At 33.9% G+C, this 19,604-nt stretch overlaps 1 protein-coding gene across 2 annotated transcripts in view; it reads right to left on the bottom strand.

Moving 5' to 3' along the window:
- Positions 1-508: 508 nt before the first annotated feature.
- The window catches only part of COPS2 (COP9 signalosome subunit 2), a 31,049-nt gene continuing 11,953 nt past the window's right edge, over positions 509-19,604 (bottom strand). Inside the window, exons 3-13 of one of the 2 annotated variants that reach the window (XM_015063447.3) lie at positions 19,281-19,358; positions 14,829-14,954; positions 12,265-12,375; positions 12,057-12,134; positions 9,659-9,833; positions 8,794-8,972; positions 8,632-8,684; positions 5,943-6,040; positions 4,513-4,595; positions 3,930-3,988; positions 509-3,039 (exon numbers count right to left, since the gene is read on the bottom strand). In XM_015063447.3, the coding sequence (XP_014918933.1) occupies positions 2,895-3,039; positions 3,930-3,988; positions 4,513-4,595; positions 5,943-6,040; positions 8,632-8,684; positions 8,794-8,972; positions 9,659-9,833; positions 12,057-12,134; positions 12,265-12,375; positions 14,829-14,954; positions 19,281-19,358 (1,185 nt within the window). In that variant the 3' untranslated portion in view covers positions 509-2,894. The remainder of the gene's footprint in view (positions 3,040-3,929; positions 3,989-4,512; positions 4,596-5,942; positions 6,041-8,631; positions 8,685-8,793; positions 8,973-9,658; positions 9,834-12,056; positions 12,135-12,264; positions 12,376-14,828; positions 14,955-19,280; positions 19,359-19,604) is intronic. The other variant, XM_015063448.3, reaches the window with a different exon arrangement.

Genomic DNA, 19,604 nt, shown 5'->3' with positions numbered 1-19,604 from the left:
AAGAAAAGTTTACTTACCTGTGTTTATTGAGGAATTATAAAGATTAATGATTAAGAAAGAAAATGAAATACTTAGTACATACAAACTCATCTCACCTTAAAAAAAAAAAAAAAGTTATGTTAGGGGTGCCTGGCTGACTCAGTTGGTAGACCATGCAAATCTTGATCTTAAGGGTCATGAGTTTGAACCTCACGTTAGGCATAGAGATTACTTACAAAAAATTAATTTAAGAGCTATAGCAGTGGAAATCCAGTTCTTATAGCAGTTATCTATTCCCCTCAAATAGCAGTCAAAAGTTTGCTGTGGAGTGAGTTTTTCCAGATTTAGGGGTAAAAGAAAAAGGAGATAAACACATTACAATATGATGTAAACTATGTGTTACTATAATTTTCACAGAGGGAAAGATTTAACCAGTAATTTAAAATGCTAAAAATATGCCAATTTATTTGTTAGTTCCCTTAAATTTAGTTATATTTTGATAAGCAATCTCAAAAAAAGATTTCAACTCTTTAAGATGCACAAGAACACAGAACATGTTTAATGGGAAAAAATAAAACGTTTTAAGTTAGTCAGACTGTTAAGGGGTATCAAAAACCTGTGTTCTGAAACAAATGTGGCAAATAACTTTAAAAAAAGAACTAGTATTTCAGGAATATTAAACAAAGCCTATGTGATACATACAATTACATTATATAATTTGTTTTATAGCTTAGCCCAGTTTCCCCCCAAAAAATAAGTGCATGCTTTCTCTCTAGAAACTGGAAGATGCACTACTGCCATGGGGCAAAGATATCACAGGAAAACTGGGCATTGTGAAAGTTGGCATAAAGGTTAAATAGTATCATTCAAATCCTTTAAATTCTAATTCCATCAACTCAGAGTTAAGCAGGGCCTTTTCCCACAGTTATCACATGCATACATATTTGAATACAGGCACAGAAACTTGTCATTTTTATTTGGGTAACAAAGGGTCTCCAAATTATATTGAAAAATAAGTCCTAATTATCACTCCTGTAAAAAAAATGTAGCACATTTTTCACAAATGATTTATGTAAAAGAGAAGAAAATACACATAATTTTATAATATCTTAAACTTTTTTATTCCCTACCAGAGACATTTGTCTTTCGTTTTCTTTCAATTTTCTACAATTTCCAAGTTGCACCTGTATTTAATACTGCTTTTATCTGCTAAAGACATTAACTGATTGCTTTCCTATATCTAAGGATTATATAGTTTTAGTATAAATATATATCACATATTTTCGTAAAATTTTGACAAAACCGAATAAGCATGCCTTGTTTTAAGTCCATGCTCTTTCCACTGTTTATAAAATCTGATTTAATGATCAAAAATTCTTGGTTGTCATTCCTCAGTTACAACAGTCTTCCTTCTGAACTGCCACTCACTTCTTTTTACATAATAACAAGCAATAGAAAAACCAAAGAAATTATCTTAATCTTAGTTCTTCCTTTTGACACTATAAAATAATGTAATTTTTTTTTTTTTAATGAAACAAATACATCCAAAACTCAATACATTCAAATGAGCTGCGTCTCCTTTAAGGTGGTCACCTTGGAAGGCCACAGTTCATTATCCTAACTATGCTACCACTGCTCAAAATACCCTTAAAACTCTTTTGGGATCGCCTTCAAAGCCAGTTACATACTTTCTACTATTTCCTCAAAGACAGATTAACTTTTGGAAACTGTCCAAAGTCATTTGGTGCCAAATGATGGTAACTGTAAAAAAAACAAAATTAAAAAAAAAAATCAAGCTTAATACTTTTTGTTTTCTTAAACACTGTGCATCACAAAGTCAACAGTGTGTATGACTTAAATTAGCTCTGAATACAATTCTAAAAGAGCAAAACCCATGAGGTTTTGAGCAATGGTAGACTGCTGGAATTAGGAAATAATTTTCCAGCATGATCACTATACAGGGTAACATTCATTTAGCTGTCTATGTTCTGGCATATTTGTTTAAAGTGAACATTCTGAGAGTTAGAATTTATTTTTAAAAAGGAATATCATTCTTAGAAAAAAAAAGAATTTTATTTCTTTAAAGCATCACTGTCAAAGTAAGTACTATGCAAGTGTTTTGTTAGAAACTAGTTCTCCTTACTTATCAATAAAGACTACTTTAAAAAGCTTGAAAGCAAATAACCGACTTACTTGCTCCCAGGCTTTTAAAAATCATTAACTGAAGATTAAATAATTTGAAATTTCTAAGGTACTAAAAAGCAAAACAAAAACCCCAAATGTAATAAAAACACGTCAAGAACCAAACTACAATTTCTGAGCTGCACTGTTTATTTTGCTGCTTGAAACCTAAGTGACAGTATGCCACCATAATTATGGGGTTTCATCTAAACCTTTACTACACTGCAGGTACAGAAATATACGGACACATTTTTGGAGAATTGACATTTTGCAAAATGCAGCAAACATTTTAATTTATACATGAGAAAAGGAAGTGTTCAAAAGGGTATGCATTTCAAGTTATTGCAGGTTATTTGTGAGAGAATTTCTGCAGGTAAAACATGTTTAAATTTAACCAACAGTAACATGTCAGTGTATTTAAAATCATGACAAAAATCTTCTCTCTGGTCATGTTGCCCATGACAAATTACTATGATGTTGTATGTTTAGGGCAAGATGTCAATACAGCATAAATCCCATGGCATTTTGGTTTTCTTCTGGAGATTAAAGCTGTTTTTCTTGGGATAAATGCAGCAGCAAAACACAAACCAGTTGATCAAAAAAAGCACTTCTGCCATAACTCCAATAATTTTCAGGACACATCAACCGACAGTAGTTTTGCCATTCCCAGTTCTTTTAAGGATTACATCTCTGCACTGTTGCATTAAGTACGTCTGTTAAAAGCTTGTTCTCTGTTAAGCCAGTTTACTGACTACAGCCTGGTTGAGAGAATTTAGCTGGTTGGTCCATTTATCTAGTGCAGTATACCGGGCACCGCCCCTCTTCTGATGATCCAATTCAAGGAGTTGGTTGACTTGATCAATTCGGCCATGAATAGTGCTAGAATACATAAAAGAAGACATGTCTACAAACCGTTTTCACTAAGTGTATCTTTTGGACTGTTTCATAAAGTATTTATAATATCAATAAACGTAAAAGAAAAAACTGCTGCCTACATTAAATGACTGAATTCAGGATTAGTTATACTATTTGTTACCTTATTAAAATTCTAGACAGAAAGTAGATTTCAGCTACCTTTCATCAGTTACATTAAAAAAACAAATAGGCAGAGACTTACTGATTAATCAATAGCAAATGTAACTTGTAAAGCTTTAAATTACCATACTGCTTTTAAGAAAAATATAATTTCAAAACAATTACATACCACACCTTCTACTTTAAAAACATAAAAAAATACTATTCATTAAAAAATGCTCTAGCTGTATATGGATCATGTGCTGAATAAGAAATCTTTTTCTTTTCTTTTAGATGTTTATTTTGAGAGAGAGAGAGAGAGAGAGAGAGAGAGAGAGAGCAAGCGCGCGCACAAGTGCGTGCACATGTGCAGGGGAGGGGCAGGGATAGAGGGAGAAAGAAACCTAAGCAGGCTTGGTGCTGTCAGTGCAGAGCCCAATGCAGGGCTTGAACTCACAAACTGTGAGCATGAGTGTGGCCGAAATCAAAAGTCAGATGCTCAACTGACTGAGCCACCCAGGCGCACCTGAGAAATCTTTCTGAAAACATTTATAGCTTTTTCAGAGATCAAGGGCTTAATATGCTCATTCATTTACAAAAAACCACCATACATACCTATGTATCTGTTTTAACAGAAAATAATAGCCAGAGGGTGCTTTTCATGAAAACTCAAGAATTTCATTGCTACCTTTGCTCCCATTATTCAAATGTTATGGTCCTAAACATTTTGTGACAAGAAATAGCCAAGTACTTACTTATCCAGTATGCACTGCACCAGCAAGCTCTCCACATCAGCTACATCTATGTTTAACTCCTAAGAAAAAAGACTCATTATAATTCTACTAATTAACTTCTTTAGAGATTTCATGATAATAATTATTTTGATTTTAAATTAACTCCCACCACTTAAAAAGGAGATTTAGTGAAAAGAAAATGTAAAACAAATTCCATTATCACTTCAAAATATTTCTGAGAAAATAGGTCTGATAAAATTTAACTCTGTAATTTTTCAAGTATATTCCTACCACAATTTTATTGTGGTTGGGTTAACACTACATCAGTCATATACTTTAGCCACTACTCTGTCTTCTACAATGTTCTCTGAGGCTGAAGAAATCTTTAAAAAGAACTGTAATGATTCCTTATTTCTCTTTACTGTTAGCTTAATTTATGCCAATACAGAAAAATTTATATTAAAAGGAAAGCCCTTAAGTTATGCTGTATTTTAAAAATGTACTATTACAAAATGTTACTAAGAATCATTTTTTAAATGGAAGATAGGTACACTGCATTTATAAACTAAAAATTATAAATATTAAGATTCATGAATATAATTACCTTAGAAATAAAAGGAATATGTATTCTTGTGTAAGGCTTAATTAATTTTATGAGCACTTGTGTTCTGATGTTTCGCAAAAGCTCTGAAAGAAAAGACAAAAATGAAAATAATAAACTTGTATTTAATAGTCTGTATGTATATCTTCATGAAACATTATGCACTTCTAAATCACATTAATTAACTATATCATTTATCTTCTCAAAATACATCTTTCTGCCTGACAAGAACATAAGGTATTCGGGTTTTTTTGTTTTCTTTTAAGTAAGTCCTATGCCCAATACCGGGCTCAAACTCATCACTCTGAGATCAAGAGCAACGTGCTCTACCGAATGAGCCAGCCAGGCACACCAGACATAAGGTATTTGGATCTAAAAATATTTGGATCCAATAAATGCACAATAAGATTAGAGACTACTTTCCCTGTTTTTTCTCATTCCCACCCCCCCGATTTTATGTTGTGATGCTATCTAAAATATTCTCTTGCCTTCTAATACTCCACACTGCTCATCATTTCCTCTATAGTTAACAGATTTTTCAAGAAGCTCTGATTCATGCCAGCCAAGTCCTTTATTTTATGCTCTCTCAAAATCTACAGTATTATATTTTATAAAATGATCTTCTCCAGTTTCTTCACAGACAAGTGTCTTTAAAAAACAAACAAAAAGACTGGAGTTCATGCACAAGGCTTCTAAACTTTTCTATATCCACTGAGTGTAGTATCATTCTAGCTTCACACAAGAACTTTTAAAATTCTGTCCGAATGAAAGAGAAAGGAAGGTGGGGAAAAGAGAACATTACTTCCAAAGTATTCTTCGGATTTTCCTGATGCATCTGGAATTTAAGTATTTGAATGAGTTGTTCCAAATGGTCATTTAAAAACCCTCAAATAGCTCCAAAACAGGTGGAAACACTGGAGGTACAAAAGAGGCCCCAGAACAAGGAATGATTTTTGTCTTTGTTAATCCAACAGAAAAAAAAATCTCACACACTTACTTGTACAATATTAGCCTACCCTTCAAAGTAAATGCATCAAGGCCATCAACCATAGAGGACTATGTTTAAAAGCTTTTGTTACTTGTTGAAAACAAATCCTAAGAATTAATTTTGATACTGATACTAAGTATCAGTAATACACATGCAATAATATCTAAATTAGAATAAAAAGATAAAAGGGACAGCCACCTTAAGTGAAATGGACATCACATGAGAACTTGATTATGTTATTCAATAGCATGAAACTAGTGCATGATTTCTTTTAAATAGCTTTATAATTTTAAATAATATCCTATTCTATGACAGCATTTAGAAGCATTTCTATACTTGACAATACATAGAAGAAAACTGGTTTGATTCCATGCCTTTCCATTAAGAAGTCCTGTTTGACAGTGGCACAGAAGGTAACTGAATTCACTTAGCAGAAAGAATATACCTTCAATGTGTTCCCTAATGAAAGGATCATCCATAATGTTGCTGTGATTTGTTTTCAGAATCTTCTCAAATTCAGTGATGTCATTATTCTGATAGGCACTAACAGAAAAAGAAAGGTATAAATCTTGTCAAACATGAGGAAGTCATGTATTAAATCATATTATCCAAAGAGCCTGCTTCTTGATTTTTATATGCAAAAATCTAAATTACGTTACAGTTTCTGAATAGAAATCAGAGTTAAACACACACACATCCTTCTGCAAACAAAATGAATTTCTTTTTTAATGCTTTTGGTTTTATAAAAGAAAGATTAAATAAACCTTTTAGGGTCATATACTATATTTATATATAGTTCATTAAAGTCTTCTCAAAATCTTAGCACTGTTAAAAACCGACAAGTTTAATAATTGTTTAATGCTTGATACTTTCAAATTAAGTTGTGCATTTAGCATTTAATCCCTAAGAAACCAGGTCAGCATACAACGGTATGGAGGAGTCCGATCTTGTCTTTGAAATAAGACAGTATATCCTCTCTGAAGATTATTCAGAAATGCAGCTTCCTAATTTTTATCTTCTAGAAAGCTACCAGCAACTGCTAAAACTTCGCAAAGGGAACATCTGATTCTTAATTTTCTCTAGCCTTAAAGTTCCACTGAGTTATACAGCAGAAATGTCAGCGGCAGGTAATTAGCACCAAATGGGACACGCACACTAAAGAAGAGTGATGGACCCTGCTGCAGAAGGCCAAAGGCTGATTTATGTTCATAATTCTCTGAGGTGTCTAGCATCTACTCTTAAATTAATTCTGTAGGGCACTACAGGGATTGCTAAAGGTGCTGAGAAGGAAGAAGCCAACCTTCTGGATATGGCACCACTGTCTGCTTTATATGTAAGACATATCATCAGCCATTCTGCACGCCCTCTGCTGTGCTTCCATCTGGTGGGTCGCAATGTAACTTCATGTAAGGGGCAGGTGACTCAAGTGCTTCAACAGGAATTATTTTCCTCTAGTCTGCTGGCAACTGACTAGGAAGATAAAATTAGGAAGCATTACTTTCTCACCTACCCCAAATACATTATTGTAATATGCTATAGGAGGATAAATTCAAGTTGTGAAACACTTGCACATGTGCATATTTTAACCAAGAGACACTGTTCCATTGTTTAAGTGACTTAAAAAAAAAATCTTATACAAAGTGTGGGACACACCACAGGCCACTTGTTTGGGTCAAAATTTTCCATTAAAATAAGTTTTTGAGTTCCAATATAGAGGTTATATTAATACAGAGGAATATGTTGTATGGTATAGTAAAATAAATATTGCTTATTTTTTAAAGGTTTGATAATTAAGTCCTTTCATCCATTTTAATGTATTTAATCAATTTAATTTAGATGAAATATTAACGTCTAGGGCAAAACTCTTCCTCAATATTTCTTTAAGGGTTTTAAAAGCTTAAACTTGTTTAGCAACTTAACTTAAAAACATTTTTCTGAAGTATTATGAAGTGAATCTCTAACCAAATCATGTTGATGGAATAAACCATCTGAAATAAAGATGAAGAAATCTCCTTTCATAACTAAAATCAACTTAATTCAACAAATATGTATTAAAATAGACTAAATAAACAATAAGAAAGATTGATTTTTTGATGTTGCAATTTAGAGTTCTTATCTCCTAACTATTCCTAGTCCCCTTAAAAGAAAAATAAAATCATTCTTATTTTTTATCGTTAAAATTAAAGTTTCTTTAAATAAACCTGGTAATTTATAAAACTCATAGCCAAACAAAGTAAATGAGGACATTTTACATAGGAACTTAGACAGTATCAGGTAATAAGCTATTTTCTCCAAGTATATAAAATTTATATATGGGCGACTCATAATTTATAGTCTAACAGTACTTTTAAATCAAAAAAGACTATTGAAAGAGTATCTGATCACTTAAGTTATCCACATACATATGCAAAAAAGCCCACCCTACCCTACATCCTAATCATAATCTTCCTGCTTTGGTAAACTCAGTTGCACAATCTAAACAAAAGACTTGAAACCTAGGCTCCATGTATTCCCAGCCCAGAGGAAAATTTTTCTTGTTCACTGATTTCTTTTGCAAAAGTAGGCCTTCTTTTCTAGGCTTTTTGCTTTGTTTCATCTTTTATAATTTTATTTAATATTAATTGATCATAGCAGGTTTTTCAGTTGCTACCCACCATAGAAGTCGTCAAAAAATCCTTGGATTTCTTATCAATATAACCCTCTGCTCCTCATCTCAGAAAATTACCTGAGGTAAATTTTTTAGATGATTTTTTTTTTACCTTGTCAATTGAGAAAATATGTGAGTAAAGACACGGTCTTGCTGAAAATTTCTGACTTATGTGGACCAATTCATAATTTCATTTTGGATTAAGGCAGGCTGAAACAGCAAACACTGACATTGTTTTAAAATAGCTAAAATCAGTTTTGTACTGAAAACAGCATACACACAAAGCATGTAGATAACAGGGGGGAAAAAGCAGCCAATACTATACTTCATAAAATCTTATGGCTAACAGAAACTGAATAAATGACTTTAAGAGATAAAAATTTCACAAACTTTGGAATATTAACTGAATTCTCAAAATATCTCTTCCACTTTCCCCTCTAATCACCGATTTAAGGAAATTTACCTTAACTGAGAGATATAATCTTACCTTACTAAATTTGTCATTGCTAGAATTTCTGGATCATTTTTGTACGGTTTGGCCTAAGCAGTTAAAAAAAACAAAACAAAAAACAATTAACACAAAGAAAGATTAACATTTACTTCCACAAAAGATAGCTGACAGAAATGAATATTTAGAGCACACGCATACCTCCTGTGAGTCAAATGGATTTATTCCTGACTTCATTAGCATATTTGCTAACACCAAATATTTTAAGCAAGTGGTTCGTCTTGGACTTCCAGATTCATCATAATTCTTAAAGGCTTCAAAAAAATCAGTGTGTGCCTTTTCAAATTCACCTTCTCTCAAGTGCATTTTACCACCACATTCTGCAAATAAAACAGGATAAAAGAGGGCATTTTCAGTTCTGTAGTAAGACTGAATACTTGGTAAAAATCACATGAAAACTGTGATAGTGGCTTTCCAGTCTTTTAATTCTATACTGGCCCCAGGATGCTTTCTAAAAAGCAAGCTCTTCATTAAACATCAAACAAGCATTTGCAAATCTTTATTCTCAGTTGAGGCAGAAGGTAATTTTATATACATCATTACAATTCAAGAATAGGACTTCTTTAAATTTTTTTTTTAATATTTATTCATTTTTTTGAGAGACAGAGCATGTGCGGGGCAGGGGCGGAGAGAGGAGACACAGAATCTGAAGCAGGCTCCAGGCTCTGAACCGACAGCACAGAGCCCGACACAGGGCTCGAACTCACAAACTGTGAGATCATGACCTGAGCCAAAGTCAGATGCCCAACTGACTGAGCCACCTAACCTAGGTGCCCATCAAGAATAGGACTTCTAATGGTAAATTTTCTGTTAGTAATATTTCACTAATGTAAAATCTTAAAAGACAAAATTTCATCCTAATTTCTTTCTAAGACTAGATCATTTCAATGATTTTACTACTTCGCCATTTATTTTCACTATAACACGAACAACCTTCCTAGTCATTCAGTCATATACAATGACAACTTCCTGGGACACTGCCCACCCTTCTCCAAACAAAACTTGCCTCTGATGACTCCCATGATCAGTGGATGAGGGATGGCAGACTTGATGTGAAGTGACTGTTCATAGAGTGCTTTCAGTTTTTTGTTATTCTTCTGTGCCGTGTACATTTGAATTTCCAAAGCGTATATTTCTAATAACTGTGTACCTTTTTTCAGGTCATCTTCTCCATCATCAGTCTAGGAAAGCAAATAATGAAATTTAGTCAAAATAGAATTCACAATCTAGACATTTTTATTTGAGTTAGCCTGGAATCCTTATATTTATAATATGAATTTTGTGTGAAAATGCACTACAACGTTTGAGATCTAGAACACCGAGAACACTAACTTGAATAGCCAAAAAGGAAAGCACACATCTTTTGGATTTTCTAGTCATTCAATAAGGAGTAAGTAACCAGAAGTAATTTTTTAATGTATAAAATGTTATAATGTTTGTTTCTATCTAGGAGGTTCTTTATGGTCTTCCCCAAATCATCACAATTTTATATTCACTGATTTTATCACAAAGCACTTTCAAGTGCCTTCCTGGTATCAGGCACTGGGTCTGCCTTGGAGAAATGTAAAGTTACATAAGCCAGAGTTCCTAGCCCCCCAAAGTTTACAGGCTAGAAGATTACTCTGTCAACAGATAAATTACAATATAAATGACTCTAGTTGAAGCATGAGCCAAGTGCCCAGAAGAATGGAAGAGAAAAGCACTAACTCTGCTGAGGGATGTCAGAGGAATACAAAGGTTCAACTCTGAAAAATGACCAAAAGCCCACAAAATGCAGGCCATGAAAAATAGCATATGGGAATAGTCAGATAATCATAAATATCAAGCACTGACATACACAAAGCCAAAATTTATTATTTATTTGGTCTTCCAACTTAATTCTGTTTATTCACTAATGAATCACAGCCAGAGTAAAATACATGATATGTAAGAAACAATTTGTACATCTAGGTTATCAAAGGGGCACCTGCATGGCTAAGTTAGTCAGTCAAGTGTACACTCCTGATTTTGGCTCAGGTCTCACAGTTTGTGGGATCGAACCCCACATCGTGCTGTCAGCATAGAGCCTGCATGGGATTCTCTCTCTCCATGTCTCTCTGCCCCTCCCCTGCTTGCATGCTCTCTCAAAATAAGTGGGAAAAAAAAAAAACCCACAGATTAGCATACATCTCTGCTATATTATAATGTTATTTACAATTAGATAGAAGATCCTCTTCCATTCAGAAACGGCTTCTCTATCATTTCCACTTCACATGGAATTGAACTCACAGTTTACGCATCAGACTAAACTTTCTCAAGAATGTGTACATAAGAAACCAATCATAAATAACTAATCTGTTTTATGAAGCAAAACTACTATGAAATAAAAACACTTTCTTTTTTAAAATAACCTAAAAATATTAACGAAAATACATGCAGGTGATTAATTTAGAACACTTACTTTCCTGACCAACTTTGCTCCCATGCACAGAAATAACGTACATAATTAAAATAATAGTACAAGGCACTGGAGGAGCTTAAAAATATTTAAAACAGTATTTTCACACAAACTTTAATTATCAAATAGCTTTTGATCAAGACAAAAAAGAAAACACAAATTATAACTATGGTTAAAAAGTTATAGAAGTGCCCTGTTCAGATCATGTGGCTATTCAAATTTAAATTGAGCAAAATAAAAAACTCAGCCACATTTAACTGCCTGATGACATGTAGCTGACGCTATTACATTGGACAGTACAGAAACAGAATGTTTCTAGCATCATAGGAAATTCTAAAGGACAGTTGTTACAAAAGATTCATATATTATAAACTTGAATATAAAATATCTTTATTATATATATCTTTAATATTCTTTTCTAATTTTCACAGGGTCTATCTTATTCTTAGTAAATATTAATGACTAGAGTATTTTTTTATTGATATCTGTTGTCTCAGTCCACAAAAATAATGGCTGAAATTAGGATTAAAACAGGAAGAAATTTAATATTCAGAAAAAATGAGCTTTTTAGGGGCACCTGGCTAGCTTGGTCAGCTGAGCATCCAATTCTTTATTTTGGCTCAGGTCATGATCTCATGGCTGTGAGACTGAGTCCCTTGTTGGGCTCCATGCTGAGTGTGGAGCCAGCCTGGGATTCTCTCTCTCTCTCTCTCTCTCTCTCTCTCTCTCTCTCTCTCTTTCTTTCTCCCCCTTCTTCTGCCCCTCCCCAGCTCATGCACACATGCTCTCTCTCTCTCAAAATAAATAAGAAATTCTTTTTTTAATGAGCCTTTTCGTATCTTATTTACCAAATTTTATTTTTGGGATGATGTTTGAACAAAAACATCCCTAAACCAATGTTTCAAATACAATTTTTTAATGCTTTTTTATTATGAAGAAATATTAAGAAAAAGTAAGAGAATGCTACCTGGCAGGACTGATGTAACTGGCGCAAAATTTTTTGAAGCTTTCCATATTCTTCTCGTTCTAAATACAATTTCCCAAGCTGTAAAAGAACATACTTATTGAAATTAAAAGATTTCAAAAGAAAAAGGTATGAATCTTTAGGAGAGTTTATTAAGGATACCCTCCCACTCTTCAAAAAAAAAAAAAATGTAAGTAACTGTAATTGTTACCTTTGTGTTTGTCTTAAACCACAGTCTATCATTCTTAGCATCTTTCAAAGCTTCCAGTGTTGTTTCATAGAATTCCTGCAGTAAATCCATCTGACATAAAAAATCAGAATTCTATAATTGTAAACAGCAAATTTGTACCTGTTAATAAAGTTAATTTGAGCAAACTAAAAGTGCATCTTTGAACTTTAATAATACATAAGATACACTATCTGTTTCCGAATGTCTGTGACATCCGACTATTTAATAAAACCTTAGCAAAATAGAGACCAAATTTGTAAAAAGTGCCAAGATCTGTTTTTAATGTTTTTGAAAAATAAAACCCAGAAAATATCTAATGCTCTAATAGTGTAGGTTTGTCCTTTCCAATCTAATAACTCATTTTATATTGATGGAAGTGAATGGCATGCACAATGAACTACTTGTACTATAGTTAATAGTGTGTATCTTATTCACTAAACTCTCATTTGGTACCTACCACATGGCAAACATTAGGCAAGTAGCTAAAGAAACAAAGAAAAGTAAGATCCCTTCAAAAATTCTATAAATTGTAACCTATCAAGTAACTCAACTACACAACTCTTAGGTTACTGGTAAAGTGCTGGGGTTGGGTAGAGGGAAAAATCTAGCACAATTTGAGCTATGTCTAAACACCATCAATTCACAAGTCTGAGTGTGACATTTTTTGATGGAACTTACCCTTTGTTTTGCATTACAATAAGCTCCCCTACCCACCCTCCTCTCCACACACTGAGCTCTGCCTTTGTTTGAATATCTGATTCTCTAGATCTCTACTTAATAGGATCAAGAGGTAAGAGGGCCATGAGGACAGGAAAATTTAATACTTTCAGAAAAGGCTGCCTATTTATTCACGACTGCTGATGGCATACTGAATAAGCTGAGTATCCCCCACCCAATACCTATTCTTACTTTCAAAAGACAAAAAGCTTACATATAGTAGCATGAGGCAACACACAATCTTAAAGTTTTAAAATTAATCCCTCCCACTAACATCTGGCATAACATTTATAGTGTACCAAAAATGTTTTGAGGAGACTTGGTTTTAAAACCCAGAAAATATTTTCTCACTTAAGAAAATCCCTTTGATATGTAACAACTCTAGAATTAGTGCCATTAAGTGCTAATGTTTTAATAAAACATATACAGTTGACCCTTGAACAACATGGGTTTGAACTGCATGAGTCCACTTATATGCGGATTTTTTTGATACAGTACCCATAAATGTACAGTACCATAAATGTATCTTCTCTTCCTTATAATTTTCTCCGTAACATTTTTTTCCTCTAGTTTACTTTATTGTAAGAATATACTATATACATAACATGCAAAGTATGTTAATCAACTGTCTATGTTACAGGTAAAGCTTCCGGTCAACAGCAGGCTATTAGTAGTTAAGTTTTTTTTGTTTTTTTTAGTATTTATTTATTTTGGGGAGACAGAGTGCAAGCAGGGGAGGGGCAGAGAGAGAAGGAGACACAGAATCTGAAGCAGACTCTAGGCTCAGAGCTATGAGCACAGAGCCTGACACGGGGCTTAAACCCATGAAGCATGGGATCAGGACCCGAAATGGAGTCAGATGCCCAACCAACTGAGCCACCCCAGTAGTTAAGTTTTTGAGGAGTAAGTTATACGCAGATTTTGAACTGTGAGGTAGGAGGGACAAGGGGTTGGCATCCTAGCCCCCATGTTGTTCAAGGGTCAATTTTAAGTTTATTTTTCTCTATTTCATTACATATATTTTAGATATAAAGCATAAAAGTAATAAACTACCTCAAGAAATAAAAATGACATCGAGTAGAAAAGAATCAAAGAGATTCTGAGATGAACATTTTTTATTATGAACACAAAAAATATCAAATGTTTTAAGAAATCCTAAATGACAGAGAATACTTCTTGTGCTAAAATACCATGGTTTAAGAAAGCTGAAACTTAGGACTATGTTGCTTAAAAGAATATGAACAAACAATCCAATTAAAAATTCCCTTAGCAATACAATAACATCATCATCGCTTTTCTTAATAACCAAAATCTAGAATAGCAAAAGCACTATCATTCCCAAGGTCCACTGTAGTTTCTTCATCATTAACTGTTCCTTTCGTCATCCATCATCCACCCATTCTTTATAAAAGAATTTACTAAACACCTAATGGCAATGCCAAGTACTAATATGAGTACAGGGTATCCCTTCAAGGATCTGTAGTTAATCAAATCTACACAAATCTAACTGAGGTGGTGATGGAGTTTGCTGAAACAAACTATAATAGTAACTGTATGGGAGTTTAAGTCTACAAAAGTTGTGTGCATATTATGTTGGTATCTCAAGATATTATTTGAAGAGATTAAGCTACTTATTACCTTTTAATATTGCATAATTAGTACTATAAGAAAACAATATAGAGTACATTATTTCTAAAGCACTTTACTGACTGGCATAACTGCTTAACTAGAACCTCTAGATCTTATTAAAAAAAAAAAAAGAAGAACAAAGACTTTAGTATAAATAACAACACGTTGATAAGTACTAAAAGGAACAACCAGAATCTAACCTGTTTAGAAGTAGAGATATAATCAAGAATAGAATTAATGGATTTTTCAGAATAATTTCTTGTGACTGCACTCCGAATATAGGTCAATAGTTGTTTATATCTGTTCATCATTTCTGGAAAGTTTGTCTATGAGGGAAGAAAAATGCATTATTAGATATGTATTTATGCACAAAAATTTCTATACAATTAAGATTATAGTACATATTACTACATAATTGAAAAATAAGGTTTTACGATAGAGAAAGTATGTATGACAGAAACGCTATAAACATTTTAGCTTAAATTTGAAATTTCTAAATCACTGGGACACATGAACCAAATTTATGAAGTTAGCCTATGAAAGACTACAATTTACAAATTTTCAAAATTTCAGATATGTTCTCATTGTACATTTATTGAAATCATAAGAACTACTACAATATTCACAAACCAAAAAATATAAATAAATCCAACTTTTCAAATGCCTTGGGTCTCAACTACACAGATATCAGCTATATCCTCTTCTGAAGATTTACCCCTTGATGAGAAAGTTCTCCAACAATAGCGGTATGTTTCTTTTCTCCATTCATTATTGGTTGGCTCAACGGTGAAATGTGAGGTGAAGGAAACTTTTCAAGCCCAGGTACTCATCCCACTATTGAGAAAAGTCCTCCCACCCAAGGCTCTACTCAATAGCAGATATAGCTAATGTTGCTATTCCTTGCAGGACTATTTGCACTACTGTGGTTATTCCAAGAAAACATGAGAGATCAGAGGAAATAAGGAACTACCCCTGAAATTTCAATCACTTAAGTATTTTGGCAAATGACCCATCATCCCTCAAAGTATACCGTGGAAGGGGCGCCTGGGTGGCTCAGTTGGTTGGGCATCTGACTTTGGCTCAAGTCATGATCTCACACTCGGTGAGTTCGAGCCCCGCATCAGGCTCTGTACTGACAGCTCAGACCCTGGAGCCTGCTTTGGATTCTGTGTCTCCCTCTCTCTGCACCTCCCCTGCTCACTTTCTCTATCTCTCAAAAATAAATAAACATTAAAAAAAAAAAAGTATACCATGGAAGTCCATTTATGAGTCTAATCTGATAACCTGAATCCACAGTCCCGACAATCTCCAACTGCTATTAATCCCTCTTTTTACTGGGTTCTACTCCACTTTTAATCAGGGAGGTAGGACACTGGCAGATACAGTGTTTTTCTTGATTAACGACCACATGTGTTTATTAGGATGAAAAATAATAATGTAATTTTCCTGCTTATGACTATGTCCTGCCCTGAGATACAGCATGAGGGACAAAAAAAACATGAGAAGACTCCCTGAAACCTAAGCAAGAATGGAATTACAAAAAAGAAAACAGTAGTTGGGGTGGGGGGAAAAATGGACAGAACAGGGAAAAACCTTAGTTATATATACATGTAGTTATATATATATATATATATATATATATATATATATATATAAATCAAACCACTTGTATTTCCAAATATGTCAGTACCATGTGAGGGTAAATAATAGGTAATATCCTAGTAGTGTTAAAACCCAAGTTACAGAACATATCTTACGGCGAAAGGCAAATTAGAAATAGGATTTTAGCAGAAAGTTCGTTTTTAATTCATTTCTTTATACTCTAATAACTTTAAAGCTCATTTTTCAATAATTCTGTTACTGTAATTAAAGACTACAGGAAGATCAGGTAAATTGCAGCAGTTAACACAGAGCAGTTGATAACAAAACCCTTCTAACTTTTTATTGCTCAAAACCTTCACACAGCAACATGGGTCCTATTCTGAATCCAACTAGAAACTGAGGGGTGGAAGCTCAAACTACTCTTATAAAACACAACTTATTCACAGATGTTGTTTGAGCAAATAAAAGAGAAGGCAGGAAAAAATAACACAAAATACAAATAATCCTTTCCCTTACTTGCTTACCATCTTGGCTCAAGGTAAAATGGTAAGATCAAGTTTTATGGGTAGCATATATTTAAATGGGCTCAAACACTAAACTACTGCTAGTATGTTAAGAAAGTCGATTTCTATAGGGTCTATTGTATTATTTCAAATCATAGAATCTTTAAAAAAATTTTTCTTTAATGTTTATTTTTGATTGAGAGAGAGAGAGTGAGTGAAAGCAGGGAAGGGGCAGAGGGAGAGAGGGAGACACAAAATCTGAAGCAGGCTCCAGGCTCTGAGCTGTCAGCAGAGAGCCCAACGCGGAGCTCAACCTCACGAGCTGTGAGATCATGACCTGAGCCAAAGTCAGACACTTATCCAACTGAGCCACCCGGGGGCCCCTCAAATCGCAGAATCTTAAGAGTTGAACAATGAGGTTCTAATGTCACTAAAATTACTTAATCAAAATCTCTATCCCTTGAGACACCTGATGCTTCTCCCATATCTAAGCTATTGATTTAAAATATAGTATGTATTTGTGTTTAATATTTTCACAAATAATAAATGGAAAGAAAGCACAAGGGCTTTGTGCAACATATTCTTTGGGTAAACGCAAGACAGACATTTTCCTTTTTTAATGATATTTAAAAGCAATTGACAACATACTTATTACTGTTTAAAATGTTTTGAATAGTCTTGATATTTTGGGGGGTGAAGAATGAGCTAAATTATTTTGTGGATAGTTTTTGTAAATGTCATGGAGGGCTTCTACTACTAAAGGTAGATGAGGATGCCAAAGTGAGAATATGGCAAGAAGAACAGGATGCAAGATTAGTAGAAGTTACCTGGACAAAAGTAACAGTCAATTCAGGGAGTTCAATTTCAAACAGAAGGGACAGAGAAGTTAATGGTGACAGGGAGGAGACATATGAGAAATTAGAGACAGGAGAAAAAGAAAGTGGTAACAGATTACCAGCTATCCTTTCATCTGCCACAGAAGCAAGTGTTTACCTCTGCTCTCTAAGCTTCTCAAAAGTTCTTCTACCCTTAGTGATTTTAAGGTTTATGCCTGTCACTAGTCCTCTTGTCTAACCATTTTTTTCCCCTCCACCTCTACCCTGCACTCCTGAAGACTACCAATTCTATGAGGGTACAATGTCATGTCAGTTCCAGATTATTTACAACTTCTACAACATATATGAGTACCTACTGAATGCCAGCCACTACTACAGGTGGTAGGAATATAACAGTGAATAAAACAAAGTCCTGCTCTCATGGACCTTACCACCCATGGGGATGAGAGGAGCAGAAAGGCAATTAAGCGGTGATATATTCAAAGAAAAAAAAACAGCAGGGTAAGATGAATGTAAGTGATGGTGAGAAGGATGCTATTTTACATAAGGTGGTCCAGAGGGAGGCCATCCTGATATATGGTGACACCAAATAGAGATCTGATCAAATGAAGAAAAGAGCCATACGACTATTACAGAGGAGCATTTGGGGCAGAGGAAATAGCAAATACAAGTGTTTATGAGTAGGCGCATCCTTAGGATGACAGGAGGAACAGCAAGGAAGCCGTACAGAGAAAATAAGATCAGAAAGGGTAAGATGATGTAGAGTGTTATAGGTCATGGTAAGGATTTGGATTTTATTTTATTATTATTATTATTTTTAAAGTTTTATTTATTTTGAGAGAGGGTGCATGAGTAGGGGAGGGGCAGAGAGGGAGAGAGAGAATATGAAGCAGGCTCAACACTCTCCGTGCAGAACCTGATGCAGGGCTTGAACTCACAAACCGATCTCATGAACTGTGAGATCAGGACCTGAGCCAAAATCAGGAGTCATACACTTAACTGACTGAGCCAGCCAGATACCCCAGGATTTGGATTTTATTAAGGAGAGTGGGAACCATTAGAAGATTTAGAGCAAAGGAATGACACAGTCTCACTTACATTTTAAAAGGATCACTCTAAAAACAAAAACAAAAACAAAAAGGATCACCCTGCTGCTTGTGGAGAATAGACTGTTAATAATGCAAGGATAGAAGAAGCTACTGAAATAATCCAGGTGAGAGATGATGTTGGTTTGAACCAGAGTAATAGAGATAAAAATGGTTAAGCAGCAGTCAGATACTGGATATATTTTTAAAAGATATAAAGACACCTGGAATTACCAATGGATTATTTGAGGGGTGAGAGACAAAGAGAGGAGTCAAGAATAATGCTAAGGTTTTTGTCCTTATCAGTGGAAGAGGAACTCCTTGTAATACAAAGTAAAATTTTAAAATTCCAAAATAAACAATAGTTTTTGGAAAAGTCCTGTTAATAAGGAAGCCAAACACTGTCTGAGTATCTAAAGGATAAGCTTTCAAAAAAGTTTGATTTCTTTGCAGAATGTTTTTTACTTAGTATTGTGGTAGTCACAAATGAAAGCTAGGCTAAATACGAAAATGTATCAACAGAATTATTTTAAAGAGGTAGCTATAATGCCATTTTGCTGCCATGTGGTTTTTACCTACAGAATTCATTTCATTATTAGTTTAATTCCCCTCAAAACAAATCTTACCAACTTGAAGTTAATCTTAATCATTTGCTTCAGTGCTTTAAATCCCCATTCTCCTTTTTCACCTTCAAGTTCCAAAACCTAAAAAATAGAAGACATTTTTAGCCTAACAAAAATGTTAATGTTATTTTCTAATGACGTCTGTTTTGAATTAGTTTTCCATCATACGAATTAAGAAGGTTTCCCCAAGAATTACATTTCTCAATGCCATTTTTTAAAGGCTTTAAAAAGGAAACGAGTCTTAAAATGCTTAAGGATAAGTGAGCTAATTTTTAAGTTTCTTCATCAAATATTAAGTAAGAACTACTACTTGACTATTATATAGTC

This window comes from Acinonyx jubatus, chromosome B3, assembly GCF_027475565.1.
Source record: "Acinonyx jubatus isolate Ajub_Pintada_27869175 chromosome B3, VMU_Ajub_asm_v1.0, whole genome shotgun sequence".
Classification (NCBI taxonomy): Eukaryota; Metazoa; Chordata; class Mammalia; order Carnivora; family Felidae; genus Acinonyx; species Acinonyx jubatus.
The sequence above is the reverse complement of the archived record's forward strand: the minus strand, read 5'-3'. Positions and strand labels throughout refer to the sequence as shown.